The sequence below is a fragment of the Sarcophilus harrisii genome, chromosome 3, assembly GCF_902635505.1.
Source record: "Sarcophilus harrisii chromosome 3, mSarHar1.11, whole genome shotgun sequence".
Taxonomy (NCBI): Eukaryota; Metazoa; Chordata; class Mammalia; order Dasyuromorphia; family Dasyuridae; genus Sarcophilus; species Sarcophilus harrisii.
Window position 1 is genome coordinate 226,283,973 of NC_045428.1, and position 21,364 is coordinate 226,305,336.

The following is a 21,364-nucleotide window of genomic DNA, read 5'->3' on the forward strand; positions in this document are numbered from 1 at the left end:
ATGACATCCACATTATAAAATTTAAACATTTTGAAAGACTAACTGATTGAAAGGGCGGCTAAGTGGCACAGTAGAGAGAGCACTGGCCCTGGAATCAGGAGGACTTGAGTTCAAATGCGGCTTTAGACACTTAATATTTTCCTACCTGTGCCACTTAACCCCAATTGCCTTGCAGAAAAACAAAAACAAGAAATCCAAATGAAAGAGTGATCAACCACGATTCCAAAGGAACAATGACGATGAACACTACCCTCTTCAGGACAGAAAGGTGATGGACTAATAAGAAGCAAGAAATACACATTTTTGAACATGGCTGATGTTTTCCTTAACTATATACATTTGTTATAAAGGTTTTGTTTTTCTTTCTTTTTTTGCAATGGGTGAAGGAGAGACGGGAAGAAAAAAATCCTTGGTAATATTTTTAAAATAAAATTTAATCTCAAAAAATAAGCCTTAGGCCAGATTTTCTATACTAGAAAAGTCTTTCCTAACCTAAGATTTACATTGTCTAGCAAATATAAGTTTCCAAAGCAATGCCCTATGATATGACTGCAGATAATTGTTGGATAAGTTTGCCTAATTTTGTATAACATCTATTCTCCAGATGCTGAATATTATCCCTAAAAATAAAATTCTACAGTACAAATTGGTTTAGCAAATCAAATATCAAAGTTTACCAAAGTTTAATCTCTCCTCACCCCTCTCCACAAAACTCTCTCTAAAGAAAAAGTCTTTTCCCCCATTCAAAGATTTCTCCTATATCTGTAGAGTAAAAAGACAAAAATATCCATTAATATAGCAAATTTTTGAAAAAATTTGGAAATATATTAAAATGTTTACTTAAGTAAAGTAATATTTCTACCAGTTTTGCTCTAATGTGAACACAAAAAAAAAATCACTGAAAGGAGTGTGGTTACAGGGAACAGATACAAGAAAACAATAGGACTCAGTTTGAATATCAGCAGGACTCTCCTGTTCATAGGTATGCTTCTTTGTAAAATGGGATATAATATGGAGTTAAAGTTCTAAAATAAATGCTATGACAACAAAACTCTAAATAAATGCTAAATGAAATAGAACACAATAACCAAGCAAGGAATTTAAACATTAGAAATATTATTTAATTCTATTCAGTGAAACAACATCTAAAAAACTTGGCCTAGTATCTTAGATAAATCAAATTACAAATCTAATTTTACAGTTAACTAGATTGTATGTAAAGTCAAAAACTTAATAGATTATCTGAAGCTTTTATTTCCCATAAGCCCCTAGCTACTTTCTATATTCAGTAGATACTTAATAGGTGCATTATTGTTGTTTGAACTTTTGAAATTATTTGTTACATATTTTTAAAAAGTAAATTAATAGATACAAATCTTCAGAACACCTTAAATAATACTGTCTTGATATTTAGAGGCAACAAACTCATTTACTATCTCATCTTGAGCAAATCATTTAAATTCAGTGGTCTCAGTTTTCTTATCTGTAAAATGGAGATATCACCAAGACCTACCTGACCATTTGTGAAGCTCAAGTGAGATAATCTGTGTAAAGTGCTTTGAAACACATACTATATAAAGTCCTTGAAATGTTGGTCCTTATTATTTTTATTCAAAATACCCTCAAATATTGCTATCCAAAAAATTATATTCAAGTATTTTATAAACAACAAAAGTTATTTTTTAAAAGCTTACTTTACTCTTTCTTTTGAGTCTCCAAATGTCTTCTTTAAATTTGTGAAGTCAGGATAATAAGTTGCAGGAGGGGATATTATTTCCATCAAACCAGAATTGATTTCCGTAGAAAATCTATCAAAAGAAAGGTCAACTGAGTTATTTAAGTTAGTTTAGTTTTCTTCTTGCCATTCTTACCAAATCTGATAGAAAACAAATCATCAATCATTGTAATAAATATGTTAAATGAATTTGTTCACTTATCTCATTCATCAAAATGACAATAAGCAAAATAGCATTATTTCTCTGATGGAAGGAAAAAAAAAAAAGCAAATTGTACCACATCTTAAATGTCCAATTACAGAAACCTTAAGATAAATTTCAATGATATAATGTCATGAAAATTGCTTAGGTCAAAAACCAAAGAGTAATAGATAGAACCTTTGCTTGTTTTAGACTTGCCCCACCCCAAGATAAGCTGATCACCAGAAATCTCATCACCATGTTGATAATTTCCTTTTGGTTTTAGACATTCTATAACTTCTCAACTCTTTCAGTCTCTTCTCCACTTTGATTCTCTAATCAGAGGGTGGAAAAATAAAATCATTCCAAAGATCTCCTCTATAAAGGGCAAGAATCTACTTGTTCAGCCCTGTCTAACCGTTCATGAATTCATTAGGGGGTTTTCTTAACAGAAATACCATAATGGTTTGCCATTTCCTTCTTCAGGTATTTTACAGATAAGGAAACTGAGGCAAGCAGGACAAACTGACTTGATCAGAGCCAATGGTCAGTGAACGTCTGAGGCCAGATTTAAATTCAGGAAGATGAGTCTTTCTGACTCCTGACCCAGTACTCTGCCCACTGTGCCACCTGACCACCACCCCCCCCCCCCCCAAATTGGGGTGGCTTACCATTTCTTTCTTGAACAGATTGAGGCTAATGGAGTTGAAACTTCTTGCCCATGATCACACAGCTAGTGAGTATCTTTTCAGACTACAAGCTCAGCACTCTACCCACTGAGCCACTTCCTTTCCAGTGAAAGTTCCACTTTTCACCAGTAGTTCTGCTTGTTTGGACTCCAAGGGAACTTGATCCCTGGCTCCATCCATTCTCTCCCCCAGCCTCACCTCTTTCTTTCTATGTGCTATCTTCCCCTATAAGACTGCATGCTCTTCAAGGGAAAGCACTATCTCTTGTCTCATTTGTATTGCCAATGTTTAGCAGTGTCTGAGCTAAGCAGGCTCTCAATAAATGTATACTGAATTGAAAATATTTTACTGAATATCAACATACCTTTATAAAGGCAAATGGACAAAATCTGAATGGGTAAGACATAGAGTTGGGAGGAGAAGTGGGATTCTCTAAATATCATGGCTTTTAGAATTAAAAATTGTTACTGACAGTTCAATAAAAAAGGAATCTTAAGATCCTCTACTTGCAGATTCTCTTCTGAACATGTGTCCTAGATGGTACTATGGGCATATGAACTACTTCCTAGTAACTTCAGATAAATGATATAAAGTTTAACATCATGTTTTGAATTTTATCAAGAAAGATATCACATAAAAGATGTACTATTTCATATTTTCTTTGAATAAAAAAGGTTAATAGACAAATAGATTGTAATTAAAATATCAGTTAATTCTTTAATTAGGAATAACTTACTCTTTCTCCAGAATGGCTACAACGCTGTGGACATAATCTAGATCCGTCTGAAAAAAAATTTTTTTTGTTTAGTCATGTTCATGGATACTTATTGCTATATATAAAACAAGATAAGAGATAACACAGTATAGTTGACAAAGAGCTGACTGGCCTTACAGTTAGGAAGACTTACTTTTCCTTTTCCCCTCCCCCTTGCATCCCTCAGATGATTCACAAATATATTTACCTAACCCCAGTCTCTCTCCCAAGCTTTATTCACTCCCACATCACCCTGTGACAATACATTTCCAGCTAAATGTCCCACAGATCTCTCAAATACAACATATCCAAAATACAAATCGTTATCTTCTTCTCTCCTCACCCACCACCATGACCCCCTCTTCTCAACTTCTGTCAAGAGAATATATTTCCAATGTTCAAGGTAAATAACCTTACCATATACTTAACTCCTTATTGCCCATCACAGCATATGTCTAATTAGTCTACATATTCTGCCATTTTTATTGTGACACTGGGTAGCCCTATAACATCTTTTTCACCTGTTTTTTCTCATTTCTCTCACAGTCAACACTTTAATTAATGTCACTCTCACTTTTCACCTGTATTAATCCAATAAATTCATAATTGGTCTTCTCATCTCAAAGCTCTTCCCACTCTAGACCAAGTCAAACAGAGTAGTCAAAAGTCATTTTCCTTAAGCACAAACAGACCTGACCATGTTACTCTGCTACTAAGTGAACTCCAATGGTTCCCCAATAAATTTCTCATTCAGACTCAGACCCTTCACAATGTGGTCCAAACTTCTCTCTCTACTTTCATTATATATTAGTCCCCTTGTTTCACTCAATGGTACACCAAAAGTGACCTTTCTTTTCTTTGTTTATGTCACCTCATCTCTGTGTCCTTGCCTCTACACTAGTCATCCCCATGTGTCCAAGGCCTTTGCCTCACAAATATTCTTAAAGCTTTTATGATTCCAACAACCTTCTATTTAATGTTTTTTCTGTACATATTTACAAAGGGTATTCTAAAAAAATTAGTTCTGTTTTAAGCTTTAGTAGATTATGATTATACACATTAATTTTAATAGCTTAAAACTGCACCAAGATTTTTGAAATAAATTGATGCTAAGTGAAATAAGCAGAATCAGAAGATCATTATATAGGGAAACAAGAAGACTATACGATGATCAAACTCTGATGGATGTGGCTCTCTTAAACAATGAGACGATTCAAAAAAGTCCTAATTGTTCAATAAAGAAGAGAATCAGCTACACCCAGAAAGAGAACTATGGGAAATGAGTGTGGATCACAATATAGCATTTCCACTCTTTCTGTTACTGTTAGCTTGCATTTTTTTTCCTTCTCAGATTTTTTCCTTTCTTTCTAGATCCTATTTTCCTTATGCAGCAAGACAACTGTATAAATATGTATACATATATTGGATTTAACATATACTTTAACATATTTAACATGTATTAGACTACCTGCCATCTAGGGGAGAGGGTGGAGGAAAGGAAGGGAGAAGTTATAACAGAAGGTTTTGCAAAGATTAATGTTGAAAATTAACCATGCACATGTTTTGTAAATAATAAGCTATAATTCAAAAAAAGACTTTTGAAATATACTATGTGTGAGTGTGTATGTGTGTTTACACACACAACACACAGAATAACAATACTTCTCTTGCTAGAATATAAGCTCTTTGAAGAAAGGGATTTTTTTATGCTTAAGTATAAAATAATGTCTGGCACACAACAAACACTTTAACTCCTTGCTAACTGACAGATTAATTTGTTTATGCTTTAAAAGAATAAAGCCTAAACAGAGGCAACCCAGAGCTCAGGGTCAAAAAAAAGTTCAAGAGATTTTGGTAGTGTCCTAGCTCTTTTAATTACTTTATAAGAAAAAGGAGTAGGGGCTAAGATTTTTCTCATGCCAGTGTCCAGATTACAAATACATAAGTTTGAGAAATAACAATTTTTAGCAACAATGGTTTTATTGTATGAAACATCACTTCTAGATAGTTCCCTGAACCTACGTGAAGAATCCTCACACCATCTCTTAATGTCTTACTTAGAATGAGGCATAAATTCAGTATTTCATTTTACCATCCTCTTTTGACCACATGTTTTAGTAGCCTGGTTAAAAGTCAAATCCAAAATAAAGTCTCTGAAAATAAATATAAACTTTAAAATTAAGTTTTTTCCCCCCTTTAAATGGATGTGATAGGTGCCTTTTAATCTAACAACTATCTAATTTTATCTAACAACCAACAACAAATAAAGGACTTTGAATAATAAATACTGAGTGAATGGTGAAACACTGATCTAGAAATTCAAATATAAAATAATCAATATATATATGTTCATCAAATATGACATGTTTTGATGAAAGGCAAGGCAAAAGAGATTAGGAGTGGAGTTGGAATGCCTAAAACTTCCAATTTAATATTTAAACTTTGATTCATTTGTTTTTGTGCTACCATTTCCTAACATACATAAAACGAAAACCAAATTCTACATTATTTCGTACTCTGATACTTAAGGTAATTAATATTCAAGGGAAGAGGGAGGAAGACAAATGTCCATCATTTAGTATAAGAAATATTTCCAGCAGATAAATAAAAAAATTAAAAATAGCTAGTATCCTATTTAATGTACCACATACACCAATATTTCATGATGTTTCTGGAAGCAGTCATCAAAAATATTATATTATTCTGCTGTCTTCCTAAAATTAATAATTCCTCATGAGGTAATCAATAAATCATTTATTAAGTACATACTATATATTACAAGCATTGGTGTTCCAAATCAAATGATATCTCCTCTGTGAAGCCAATTTTTGCCAGACCTTCAGCAATTCCATGCCTTGTACATAGGAAGTGCCTCTGGGACTGGACTAGATTGGATTTTCTAATTCACTTATCAAAAAAACAAAACAAAACACTGTATATTACAGTTATTCATTTGTCAAATTCCCCTGCTAAATACTAAGCACTAGAAAGGCAGGGTTTATTCTTAAATTGTATATTTTTCCTTAGTGCCTAGCAAATGATCTGTATATATTTATAAATATTTACTAGATGAATGGAAAGGAGGAGAGAACATGCCAGAACCATTGTGAAAGTACAATCAACATAATTTAAAGATAATTATGTATGGAAGGAAAGAATCAAAGATGATTCTGTAGTTTGGAAAAAAATTCATGCCAGTCAGTAACAGAAACAGACATGTCATAATGAATAACTAGCCTAACAGTCCAAGGTTATATATGAGAGAAGAGAAGCAATAGTAGAAATATCCTGGAGGTGACGTGGTTTAGAAATAGAACAGAAAAATGTTCAGATAAAAGACTTAGGCGTCAAAAGCCTAATGATGATAATTCACGCCATGGTAAAAGATGAGCTCAATGAGCAAGAAAATGCTAACAGCCAAATAGTAAACAAATGTCAATAATCTTTTGAAAAAAGCAGTCTTACAGTAGATTGAACACAAAGCCCTGAAGTCAGGAGGACTTGAGTTCAAATATGGCCTCAGATATTTATTAGGTATAGCATAGGCAAGTCACCTAACTATGATTTACTGCCCCCCATACCTTGGTCCCCCCCCCCAAAAAACAACTTTTATAATATCTCTTAGGTCCAATATAACCCAACAGCTTGCAATAATATTGTACACCAATAATATTGTACAATGATAATGTTTGTAACGTTGCAGCCTCTACTCAATATAAGATATTAATGTGATTTTCAAATCATCAAAAATTAAATCAGGCTTAATAGAATTTTAGTGTTAAGGATAGTTTCTGTTATTCAAATTCTTGAATTTGGGTTAACATGGATACATACATACACACACTCACAAAACCACTCTTATGTGTGATATTTGTATATGCACACATACACAACAAAGAAAGGAAATATCTTCAGGATTTTAAAACCTAAATTAAAATCCTAAACCTATCTCTCACCTACAGAGGTGAATATCTTTGAACAAAATACTCCCTTCCTACCATAGCAGGTAGTATCCTCCCTCCCTTCTCACCTCTACTGAGGATCTTTAAGCCCTCTTTAAAGCCTAATTCAATACTTTCTACATGAGGCTGTACTTAATTTTACCTATTCCTAATATGTCCTCTCCATCCCTAAAGTTATCCTATATTTACTGAATAGATGTTTTATATTTATGTATACATTTTACATATTGTTTTCTCACAAAAGAACAAACACCTTCAGAGCAGAGACTATTTTCATTTTTCCCTCCCTATATTCCCAATGCCTAGTATAGTGCCTGTAATACAGTAGATATTTAATAAATTCTTGTTGCTCAATTTATTTACTCCTTGAATTAAAAAACAAATTTAATTTAAAAAATTCAAATGCATTTGATGTTTTCTTAAAGAGTAATAATTTCAGCATAACCACAAAGGACTTATTTGCTTAAGAACTAATTTTGCAAATGACAGATGATAGTAATACCAATTAAACTTAATTCCTGCCCTTGTTATTTTAATCAATAGATTATACAGTCCTATTTGTCAAGAAAAGAAATCTTTGTAGAGAAATTACTTCATACTAGATAAAAAACTGTCCCAAAGTCAACTAAATGAATTGCAAATTGAAATGTAAAATAAAATTCAATCAGTTTTGAATATATACATTTAATTATATTTTTTGGCAGGAGTTCTCTATGTTATATACTGATTATTAAAGAAAAGAAGTATAATAACACGTTAGAAATGTAAACATATTATTACATGAGTGAATATACCATATTTTTTTCAGAATTATTCCACTGGGATTCCACATTTATATTTTTAATGTACTGGTTGTTCCTTAATTTTGTTTATAAAAAGAAAATTTTCAATTGCTAAAAACAATATGCTCATCATAAAAATAAATAATATAATACCTCCCAAATGATTGCCTTCTATACTAAATCACAAGAAGTTGAGTGTTTTAAGGAATAAAACCAGAAAGTATGAGGTCAGTTTCTAAAGCAAGGAAAACAAATACTGCAAGAAAACTTTCTCGCATGAAACCAAAATAGAATCTAAAATAAATCATATATAATTTTAATTTAGTATATGATTGATTACAGTGATGGAAATATATACTAGTTATGTGTATATTTAATCATCTCTTTCTATATGTGAATTTCTATTCAATCTATACAAAAACAGGATGTTTTAGCATAGATTTCACTAGATAAGATGATTTAAAAGTGTTTTCCTGCATTCCTTATGATCATTATATATGTCCTAGAGAAAGGAAAGGAGAAAGGAGAAAGGAAAGGAGAAAGGAGAAAGGAGAAGAAAGGAAAGGAAAGGAAAGGAAAAAGGAAAGGAAAGGAAAGGAAAAAGGAAAGGAAAGGAAAGGAAAAGGGAAGGAAAGGAAAGGAAAAAGGGAAGGAAAGGAAAGGAAAAAGGGAAGGAAAGGAAGGAAGGAAAGGAAGGAAAGGAAGGAAAGGAAAGAAAGGAAGGAAAGGAAGGAAAGGAAGGAAAGGAAGGAAAGGAAGGAAAGGAAGGAAAGGAAGGAAAGGAAGGAAAGGAAGGAAAGGAAGGAAAGGAAGGAAAGGAAGGAAAGGAAGGAAGGAAGGAAGGAAGGAAGGAAGAATCAATGAGTAATAAAATGGAATCAGGGCACCTGCCAAGTTCAAATTCTACCTCAGGCACTAACTAGCTTCAAGACTCTAGGGAAGTCACTTCACCTCGATTTGTCTTAACCCACTAGTGAAGGGAATGATGAATCATTCCACTCTCTTCGTCAAGAAAACCCCATGGGCAGTATGGTCTATCACAAAGATTTGGATACAACTAAATAGTTGAACAACGACCACAAATAAAAGTGGAAAGCAATCACCAAAAAGATATCTGAATGACAAAATTGGTAGTGTCTCCCCCCACTCCAACTCTGCAAAATGTGTCTCCATTATAAATCAATGCCTTTTGATTTAGCATCTTATACCATTAGTTCAGGATTAACAAATGGCAAAATAATACTATCTATTCAGAAGTCAAATAATTTTTTGGATACAGGCTTGGTAATGGCTATTTCAAATGTTGAAATTCTACACAGGAATGTAAATAAATATCAATTGAGTAAAAATTTGCTCAAGCCTTTCTCAACTTGCAGGAAAAGATGTTAAAGATCTATCACTATATGAACCCATTTCTCAAAAGACAGTTATCTCCAATAATAAGATATTTATTTCTCTACCTTTCTCAATAACAATGAACTCACTCTCTCAGGTGGGGAGGGAGAATGAAGAAGGCAAAATCAAATTCCAAGCCATACTTCTTAGAGAAGGACCAAGAAGTAGGTCCTAGGGATGACACAATAGAATTTAGTACTGAAAAGGATGGCACTGAGCCCATGCTTCTCATTTAATACCTGCCTGACTTTGGGCAGTGTTGTGTCCTGCTTTCTAGAGCCCCCAAGTTGGGGTGACAAAATGTACTGTGCTTTCTAGAGCCCCCATGCCGGGGTGGTTAAAACATACCATCTTAGTGGATAAGTGATGTGGCAAGACTCCCAAGGATGGTGGGAAAATGGAGTCTATTTATTCCAAGGTCTTTCCCCCCTTATATAACCAAAGCAACACTGGGCATGCACTGAGTGTATGCTGCCCACGTGGGACCACATAAATAACTTGCTATTGTATGTAGATGACTCTTGCCACCTGGTATCACTTTTCCACCTGGTATCACTCTGCTTCAACTACAATACAGTTGGTCACTATCTCCTGACTTCTCAGAAAAGCTGAGAGCCTGTAGGACAGATGGGGAGCTGAACCAGACATGGTCAGCAGGTTCCTTCTGGGCTGAAGGGTCTTATACCTTACTCAGAGATCCCCTCTGTCTGTGACCCTCTACAGGGCAGGTCATTTGGCCACCCTGGGCTTGAATATCCAAATCTGTAAAGTGAGAGGCTCTTTTTGGTGACCTCCAAGATTATCTCTTGCTCTATAGCTATGATTCCATGATGAGATAAAGAAATTGTGGTTCACTAAACTCCAAACCGTACAATAATATTCTCTTTGTGATGGTGGTGGTGATACAGTGGAAAGAGATTTGAGTCTGGAGTCAGGGAGAGTTCAAATCCAGTCTCAGATATTAACTAGTTTTTTTAAACTCTAGGCCCCTGTTTCTTTAACTATAAAATGAGGATTGTAATGGCACCTCTCTCTCAAGAGATCATATCTATAAAGTGCTCAGCACAATGCCTAGTACACAATAGGTGTGCTTGTTTCTTTGCTTCTTTCCTAAAAATCTTGAAAGCAACACCATTTGTAGGTTTAAATGGAAGCCTCACTTAAACTGGGGATGAGGAAGAAGAGAAGGAAAATGTAACTACAATGTTTTGCTTAACACTGTTATGAGTAAAATATTACTTACCATTAATTCATGTCATTTAAAGTACTTCTTATAAAAGCATATTCAATCCAGGTTTTAATGTCTATATCACAAGTTAATATGTGATATAAAAAGTCAAAAATAACACAAAAATATAAAAAGAATAAAAAATTAAATAATTACCTCTCCTATGTAAACTACTATAATACAGTCCAACATCTCTTCAGGAGATAATTTATCAATAAGAGAATGAAGAGTTTCTACAAGATAAGACTTTACTTTTCTCTTCACTGTGGGAATTCCCATTACTATTGAAACTGAAAAATAAAAATACAAAACAATAATTTAGTAATTAGTGTAAAACTCACAAGGGCAAATTAGAAAAATAGTATTTTTCAATAGGTCCATTTCATAAAAGTTGCTCTCAATTCTGTGTAGCAATATCATATAAAACATAAATGAAATAAATAATGGCTCAAGATAACAATGTCAAAAAACATATTAAACACAATCAAACAATTAAATAATTAACAAATGTAAATATTACTTGAATATAAAAACAAAAATAATTATATCACTAAATAAAGAATAAAATTTTATCCAATGTATTTAGAAATAATACTCAAATGACAATAATACATAAGCATTCTATAGTATAACAAAGTGTAAGGATGCAAGACCATAAGCTACCAGGGTATTAAGAAACTGATTCATATTCTTTAAATAACAAAACAAATATTAGGTAACACAGTGTTAGTGCAAGGAATATATCATTTTTCATTTTTATATTCCCAACATCTACAAGAATAAGGCACACAGTAGGAACTTGTTAAATGTATGCTAAATTGATACAATTGCAAAGAAAAAAAATCTCACATTTTAATTATTTTAAATGATTTTTTGCTTTTATCATTTATACACTAAAAATATGTGGCAACACCTGCCAAATGGAATTCTCCTGTATTTGTAAAAACATTTTCCTTAATTATATGATAGTTTGCTATTGAACTATAAAAACTTAGTCAAGTTAGCTATCTAATTTTTGAAAAATCAAATAGCTTTTTTATAGAAAGATTAAGCTGTGCTTAATGTCACATATAGCCCAGAATAATTCCCGTAAGATAGTTATCTTGAAAAATATTTTAGAAACAGCTATTTAAAAACAACAACATAAAACCTTAATTAATAAATTATTTAATCTCTAATGTTGACTAAAGGCAGAAAACTCTGCTGCAGTTTAAAATTTTCATAGATGAAATATAACTTTATTCTTGCTCTTTAACACTAAATTTCAGATTAGTGAAAAAAATATATAAAGGAAAAAAAAAAAGCTTGCCATACGGTGTACAATTCTAACAAAGTTTTGGGAGGAGGAAAAGTTAGAAATGAAAGAAATTTCAGAGTTTATCTAATCTATCCTCCACATAAAAACATAAATTCTCTCAAGAATATCTTTAGCAAGACCATGTATTTGGCCTAATCACCTTGAATAATGGGGAGCAGGTTTGGGGGGAAGGAGGAGAAAGGGAGTCAAAATTCAAATGCTCATTTCAACTCATTCTCATATGACATAGTTTATAGTATAGTAGCAGCTTATGATTTAAAGCCCTCTCACATCTTTTTTTAATCCTCCTCTTTGCTCTACTTTGGAAATGTCAATTCTATTATAGTATCGAGAACCAAATACAATACTCAGGACATGGTCTCTTGAGGGGAAAAAGACAGTGATCCCATAACTTTCTTACTCTTAATATAATATACTTATTGTATTGCACCCCCAAATTCTATTAGCTTTCCTGATTTCTACCTAACACACTTGGAAGCTTGCAGCCCACTAAAACTCCCTGAGCATTTAAATAAACTATTAAATACTTATAAATTCCCCATTTCTTTCTACAGTTTTGTTTTGTTTTATTTTGTTTTTGCTGAGGCAACTGGAGTTAAGTGACTTGCCCAGGGTCACACAGCTAGGAAGTATTAAGTGTCTGAGACCAGATCTGAACTCAGGTCTTCCTGACATCAGGGCCAACACTACATCCACTATATCATCTAGCTGTCCCTCTTTGTACAGGTTTTTTAAACCCAGGTGTGAAACAGTATATAGGTTTATTAAATTTCCTCTTATCTGATTCAGGTCTAGACTGTTAAGATATAATTAAATTCTGTAACGATTGATGTAAAGGATTATAAAGAGAAAGATAAATAATACCTTTACTCAAGAAACTTACATTCCAAAGAAGAACAAAATATGTCAAAGGAAAAACAAAATATCCACAAATTAAATGCAAAGTAATTTGGGGAATGTGAAGGGGAAACACACTAAAAAGTGAGATTATAAGGAAAAACCTTAGTAGGGGTCACTACTTAAACTAAGCCTGGAAAGGAACCAGAAATTCCACAAAGCAGAAAACTCATTACAATCTTAGGTGACAGCTACTGTAACAACATGATGTCAGGAGATCGAATGTCAAATATGGAAAAAAAACAAATAGAATAAGTTAGATGAAATGTAATGTAAGTGAGGAAAGTAAGGTAAATTCTATTCACAAAGATAACTGAGTTTCAGACTTCTTAGTGTGGCATTCAAGGACCACTGCAGTCTGACATCACCCTGCCCCCAATCTTTTTTCATACTGCTCTCTTCGTACACTAATTCTCTGGCAGAAATTGATTAAATGTTGTTCCTTTAGTAACAGACATTGTTCTTTCTTTACCTTTCTGTTCATGTATCTCTCTCCATGGCTAAAGCATTCTCTTTTCTAATTTTTCCCATTCTTAAACTTCCTAAATTTCTACTCTTCTTCAATAACCTATTGAAATATTACTTCTTTCATGAAGTCTTCTGTAATGCTCCCATCTCTACTGTCAAATATTTAATAGTCTGGAAAGGTCTCTGATTTTTTGGGTCTAATCTTTCTCAGCATAACAAAAATCTCCATCCCCTTCCAACCTGTGCTCTCTCTCTCTCTCTTTTTTATCCCTCCCTTATTTGAAATTTTCTATTAGGAAAAATTATTATAGATCAAAATTTTCTACCTTCTTTATTTGATTCATTTCTTAACCCTGAAATCAAGAAGACTTATGATACATCTAGGCTTCCCATAAAAGACCTGAGCGGTCCTGATCAGTAACACAAAAGGAAGTTTAGACATAATATAGACAAAGGAGATTAAGAAAATACAAAAGGAATATGCTACTGATGGGAGAGGAGAGAATCATGAGCACATGAAGGGGTTATTTTTGGCAGAAAGGAATTTTAAGGAGTTTTTAAGATACAGAATGAGAGAGAAGAGAAAACTTTCTGGTTCTCTACTTTGTGATCCTATATATTAGCTAATTCTCCAGATTTCATAGCATCTCACCAAATCAATAAACATATCATCTATGTCTTCATCCAAATCACTTACAGAAATAATAAACAGAACAGGGCTAAAGATGTAGCAATAGGAGATATATTACTAAGTTGTATAGAGACCTCTGACAGTATAACAGCTCACATTTATACAGTGCCTTAAAGTTCCCTCCCCTTGACTGTCCCCTCTTCCCTCAACAAAGACTAAGCTCATTTTCCCCTAAAAAGCAACAAAGCTGTCCTTGAGATCTGACTAGCCAGAAGGCTCAGGCTCAAGCTGTGCCTCCTCTGACAGCTTCCAGGAAACCTCTAAATGTACAGTCTTCCTGTTCCTTCAAGGCACAAAAAGGCCCACCTATACTGAATCAGGGCTTTTCTAACTTGACAGATATCTTCAGATCTCTTGAGTGTCCACACACTGCTCTGCTGACAATATTATTTATTAGTGTGTTTCTAAATGGAGACAAGGGGGAGAGTCACATCTACCTAACCTAAGTGGTAGACTTCCTGACAATCTTTTCAATACTGGAAGTAGCAAACCTCTTCTTATTAACTACTGAATGGAGAACAAGTCCTTCATTTTGTCCCAACATCAAAAGTAATGAAATACCTGACAGAGGCGAGTCTGTCTCACAATTAATTCTCATAACAGCACTGTGAGTCTGACTGTACAAATTATATCTCCATTTTACAGAAGAAGAAGCTAAGGTTCTGTGAAATTACATTAGAATATGAGCTAATAAGGAGCCCAACAGGAATAGCTTCTACTGTTATTACAAATTCTATAATTGGAACAAATGAAATAACATGGAAATAAGTACTTTACAAAATACAAAATGCTATTAAAATCCTCACTATAACTTTTATTAGATATTTGTCTAATCTCCTCCCATTTCTTATTGGTCTGGCTTAAATGGAACATGAGGTTTTAGATGTTTTATTACTCTCATTAAAGTTTTACTATTCTTTTAAAGAGAAGGGCAATTTCCTTCTTCAAATTTACAACAGTTCTGTGTCATATAGTAAGGCATATTATCTAAAAATTGCCATTTTCCACCTTGATTCTGCTTGTTATATACAGCACTAGGAATTTAGAGTTCTGCAAGAAATGAGGCAGTCTTATTTTACTAATTTATTCCAAAGTCCATCAGTGACTATTTAAAAAATTAGATACAGCCTAACACTAAGCCTAGAACAAACATTCTCAATAACTACTCAACAGATAAAAATCTACTACTAAATTTTTTTCACTCTAGCAAGATGTTCTTAAATAAATGAATTAGAAATAATCTGACAAACAACTAAAACTGACAGAAAAAAATAGAAATTTTATCAAGCCAAAGAAACTAGTGAGAGATTTAATAAACTTAGAACCATGCAAAAAAGCAATGAGCCATATATTTAGGTTGGTAAATTTCACACTCTCTCAATTTCCCCCACAAAAGAACAAATTTGCCCCTAAGAGGTAACATACACTGATGAAAAATCAAAAAGACTTGGGGCAGAACAGGGTCCTCCTGATACAACCCAAGAAGAACTGAAGAAAGACCTCAGGCTGGGTTTAACCTGTCTGAAGTGCAAATACCTGCGGACTAGCTCCACAGAAAAATCAAGTGGGGATCTCTTGGGTTTGATTCCAGAAAGAAAAAGTGAACCTCAGCTGGTTGGGAATACCAGGCCCAACCATGGCACAGCCCTGGGAGAGAAGGAAACACCTGGTGAGTGCAGGGGCAGCGGGGCAGGGGCACTGCTGGCTATGGGCATTTGCAGGAGTGTAGAGTTTTTGATTTGGGGTTCCTGGGTAGAGGAAAGAGCTGAAGTGAAGCTTGAGGCACCATCCCCCCACCCATAATTAGAGGTGCTTACACTAATACCTTTTATTAAAAAAAAAAAATGAACCAGCAAAGAAGAAAGAATCCTACCAAAGAAACATACTATGAGAACAAGGAAGACCAAGGTTCATCTTCAGGAGGACACAAGTAAAAAAAAAGCTTCTGCCTGAAGTGTAATGTGAAATGGCTCCCTGCCCAGAGAGAATTTCTAGAAGATTTCAAAAATCAAATGAGAGATATTGAAGAAAATTTTATTAAAGAAAAAAAACTAAAACCATCCAAGAAAAACAAGAAGATTATGGGGAAAAAAAGTGAAACAATTAGAAAAGGAGGTAGTCTCAAAGATGAAAATAATTCTTTGAAAATTAGAATTGGGGAGGGGGAAGCCAATGAAGCTATGAGAGACCAAGAAATAATGAAACATTATAAAGAATGAGAAAATATAACAGAATGTGAAACAACTCATTAAAAAAAAAAAAAAGATCTGTAGACAGATCAAGAAAAGAAAATATAAAATTAATTGGACTGTCAAAAAGTTGTGACCAAAGAGAAAACCTTGACACAAAAATACAGGAAATAATCCAAGAAAATTTTTCCTGAGTGATAGAACATGAGGGTAAAGTAGAAATAGAAAAAACTCACTGATCACCACCTCAATGAGATCCTTTGTGGAAAACACATAGGAATATTACTGCCAAATTTTAAAACCTCCAGATCAAAGAGAAAATTTTGCAAGAAACAAGAAAAAACAATTCAAATACACTGAAATTACAATTAGAATTGTGCAAGACTTAGCAGCAGCTACAATAAAAGACTGCAGGTCTTGGAATCACATCTACAGAAAAGCAAAAGTACTAGGCTTGCAGCCAAAAATATATCCAGCAAAATTATCTGAAATTTTCAATGAGAAAAAACGGACATTCAATGAATTTGCAGATTTTCAGGGTTTTCTATCAACTAAACTTGAACTTAGCAAAAAATTTAACATAAAAGAGCCAATATCAAAGAGCAATTTTAACATTAATTCAACTTGGACAAACTGTTTATGTTTCTTTTATATAGGAAATTTTATTTTATGTTTAAAATTTACATCAACAATAGGATAAGCTTAAAAGAAAGACTGGCATAGTGAAGGTAAAAATAGTAATCATGTCATACAAATGAGGTGCAGAGGAAGAACAGACATAGAGGCATTAGAGGGAGGAGAATTTCTAGTTCTGAAAACCTACTCACATTGGGAATGGGTTTCAATAGTCAACACTATATATATATATATATATATATATATATATATATATATATCATGAGGGATATACTCCCCCCAAAATCTATAGAGAAATAAGGGGGGAGGGATGGTCAAATGGGGAAACAAAGGGTGAGGGAAGAAGACAAGGGAGGGATCCATGAGTGGGGAGAAGTTAAATAATAGTAGGCCTAGTTATGGAGCAGAATTTAATTAAAGAATCAGCATGGATAGGAAAGACATGTCTATGTGGAGTATGTATGTGTGTGTGTATACACACACACACACACACACACACACACAAATATATCTTTTCTTAACTATAGCTTGCTTGGGGTGAGGATGAAAGGGAAGAAAAAAGAATAAAGTAAATAAGATGTGCAGCAGAGAACAAAAGAACAATTTAAAAGCAAGTAAATGAAAGATGGACACCCATGAACATACTTTCTTTTTATATATACATATACATACATACACTTCCTTATATTGGTATTTGTTGTTATTTTTTTAATACTCTCTGATGTTTTGCTTGGGCACATAATGTTTTCTTTTGTTTTTGCTTCATTTTGTTCTGTACTGCTTTTCTGGTTTTCTTATTTGCCTATTCTGTTTCTTCAAATAAAATAAATTTGAGGGGAAAAGAAATCTTCAGTTTGGGGACAGAACCTGAGTGGGTTATTTTTAAATGATCTTCAATAAGTAAACTGTAAATCTATAGGACAAAAGTAAAACTATAAATTACTTCAGATTTAGGAGTCTTTGTATTTTAGTATTCCCATGAAAATAAATGATTTCATCTTTAAATTCAATTCACTTTGTCCTATAGATTTACAGTTTGCTTATTGAAGATCATATACGGTGAAGCCCTCACCTATGAGCCCTTACATGATCCCTATTCCAAGAGCCAGAAGATGAGGTCTCAGGCCTCAGGTTGTAGAAAGTCACATGATCTCTGGATCTCTAAGGTCTCTCTAAAGGTCAAACCCAAGTCAGTGCCAGGAAGTTACAGGAATTGATGTGACCCTCAGGAAGCAGGCAACATTGGTGACCATTGGTCAAGAATGGTTACTTCCTTTTAGTCTATCCAATGGTACTTTACTCTCTATTCTTTAAACATTTTCTCTTGGTGATCTCATTAGGTCCATGAAATCAGCTATTAACTTTATGCATATGACTCCTAAATATATATGTCTAACCTATAGCTACAGAGCTCAGTTTCTGTTTATCCAGCTGAGTGCTGGATCTTTTTGTGCTTCCACTCACTCACTTTACTTTGCATGAGTTCATATAAGACTTCCCAGGTTTTTATTAATTCATCCCCCTCATTATTTCCTATAACATAATAATATTTCATCACAATCATATACTACAATTTATTCATCCATATCCTAAATAATGAATATCCTCTCAATTTCCCATCTCTTTGTTATCACAAAATTATATAAACATAAATTATATAGTTATACATATTTATATACACATACACATATTTAATTATGTATCTAATTATATAGCTTATAATACTATTGTTATAGTTCAAAATTGTTCAACTGTGACTGGGACCAGTTCCTAACTCTACCAACAGTGCATTAGTATCCTAATCTGAAAGAAAACCTTTGTAACTGATAAATATAGTCAGGCAAAATAAATCAACCAAGTGACTGTGGGCAAAAAACATTTTTTGGCATCTTGTATCTATAACTTCTCTATTAGAAGATGACCAGAATTTCCTCTGAAATCCTATCTAGTTATTGTACTCACAGATTGCAGGTCATAAGCCTTCTAAAGTTGTCTTTCTTTATAATATTGATGTCCTTGCATAAGTTGTTCTCTTAATTTTAATCTTTTCATTATACATATATTAGCCATGGAATACCCACTCATTCTATTCTGTTCTGTTCTCATGTTCATATACTCTTCTCACATACTCCAATTAAGAGAAACAATTTCTACCACCTAATTCCAACTTTCAAAACATTCTTTTTTCTCCTCCTTTTCTTCCAAAAACTCAGAAGAGAACTAATCCACTCTACAAGCTTCTGTTTTTCTTTTTTAACTTCCTTAAAAACCCATGCTAGCTTGAGGACCATTACGGTAATTAAAAGAACATTGTTTCTCTATTAGCACTACATCATCACATAGCTCTTTCCAATTGTCTTTTTTCCTTCAAGTTCATTTCTTGCCACTCTCTTCCAATTTCCAATTATTTCCTCCAAAGTTCTTATTTCTAACAATCTCTTCCTCTATTCTAAATAGTCATACAGTCCTTATGGAAAACCCATTTTCCTTTTGAATCTCTGTTTATAGTTTTTAAATAAGTTAGTTACTTCTATTGGTACAAAATTTTTTGATACTGTTAAGTATTTTGTTTATTCATCTCTCCTGCTACTGGTACTGAATTAGGACTTTGTGCCAAGGCCAAGCTCTACCTCCTGCTTTGCTTCTGATCTTGTCATGCATCTCTTAGATTCTTGCTCCTATCTCTTTCTTCTCGGGTTTTTGAGAATCAAAAACATGACCTTCAAGATCTTTCCTAGCATTTCAGGAAAAAAGAGCTCTGGGAACCTGGGAGTCCATGGGACTAGACCCAATCTAAAATCTATCAAGCCAGTTTGACACCACTCTGGACCCATTACAATTATATGCTACTGATTTCCAATGGCCCCAACCTGGGGCTTTTTCAGAGAACATCTCTCCTCTTGCTATGTCCAGAAAGTTTTGCAGGCTACATATGTCTTTATTTCTAGTCACAATGGGAGAAATTAGCATTGGCTTTTACTAGGTATGGCAAGCTCTTCCCTACTATCCACAAGTTTTCTGACTTATTTTTTGTACTGTTTAATAATGGAAAAAGGTAACTGATTGTAATTTTGATGGAATTCTTGATCATTTTTGGCCTGGTACAAATTTTAGGTTTGGCTATAACATAAAACATGGACATTCAGTCTCCTGGTAGGTCTCTTGATTCAAAAGTCTTTTTTGTTTTCTATAGGAATCAAACCTGTAACTTTTGAAAACAAAACAGACCCTGAATTTTCAGTTCTTCCTGCCCATAATTTTTGTTCTCCCTCTCTCAAAAAAAAAAAAAAAAACTATTATTTCAGAGTTTTTATATAATAAAAACAACAACAACAAAAATTTATTGTACTTCATTTTGAAATAGTCATAGGTCTCATATATGGAGATATAAGAATATATAACGGATTTCACAGTGCCTATAATTTGTTTAAATGATATTCTCATAAGTTAAAGACAAAAAAAATTTTAACGTTAGTCCTGAAGCTTTTAGTACTTAATATATTTACCTATTCAGAAGGAGCAGAATAGAGAACTTTCTTCAAAATCAAAAAGATCAAGGTTCAAGTTATGGTGGGACGGATCCTCAAACTACAGCTCGCAGACCAGATGCAGCAGCTGAGGACATTTATGCCCCCTCACCCAGGGCTATGAAGTTTCTTTATTTAAAGGCCCGCAAAACAAAGTTTTTGTTTTTACTATAGTCCGGCCCTCCAACAGTCTGAGGGACAGTGAACTGGCCCCCTATTTATTGGCCCACATTCAAGTCAAATTTTTTTTGTCAAAAAACACTGAAATTCTCAAGATTTGAATCTTCAGGGAACTAGGGTTTAAGTTTAAGTAATCTAAGGACAAAAACAGCTAGAGCTTTTCTACCTTGTCTATGATCACAGACTAAAAGCATCAACTTCATTAGGAAGCTAAGCTTAAATTAATCAATACTTTACCTTATAGGAAGATCTTCCCCTTTCTGAATGTCTTTTCTGACCATATAAATCTCCTTTAACTAACTGTTAGATGGATTATGACTTATCTAATTTTTTTCTGATTTCAGACCTAAACTACCAGGAACCTGGCCTAAGACAAGTCTAATCACCAAACAAGCTTATCTGATTACCTACCAGCAGTTTGACTTTCACCAAGTCATTTATTTAACCTCTCAAGAACTCAGGCAACTAAGACTAGAAATTATGGACAAGCTGCTGGTCTTGGCAGAAAAAGAGATTTTCTTTACTAGACAGTCCCAGCAAAAAAAAATAAATAATAAATAAATAAAATTATCTGGACAGAGAAACCAAAAAATATTACAAGACTTTATTGAGTTACATTTAACTTTGCATTCAGCACAAAAAAGTTATGAATTTTATATTCTAGGTGAAAAAAATTAGAATACTAAACTTGCAAACACTACTAAGTCAGAATTGAAAATATATTTTAAAGTG

At 33.4% G+C, this 21,364-nt stretch overlaps 1 protein-coding gene across 2 annotated transcripts in view; it reads right to left on the minus strand.

The window, feature by feature from the left end:
- The window catches only part of MGAT4A (alpha-1,3-mannosyl-glycoprotein 4-beta-N-acetylglucosaminyltransferase A), a 125,891-nt gene that overhangs the window by 30,468 nt on the left and 74,059 nt on the right, over positions 1–21,364 (minus strand). For both annotated transcript variants that reach the window (XM_031959117.1, XM_031959118.1), the window contains 3 exons: positions 10,883–11,016; positions 3,342–3,388; positions 1,695–1,808 (listed from right to left, as the gene is read on the minus strand). In XM_031959117.1, the coding sequence (XP_031814977.1) occupies positions 1,695–1,808; positions 3,342–3,388; positions 10,883–11,016 (295 nt within the window). The remainder of the gene's footprint in view (positions 1–1,694; positions 1,809–3,341; positions 3,389–10,882; positions 11,017–21,364) is intronic.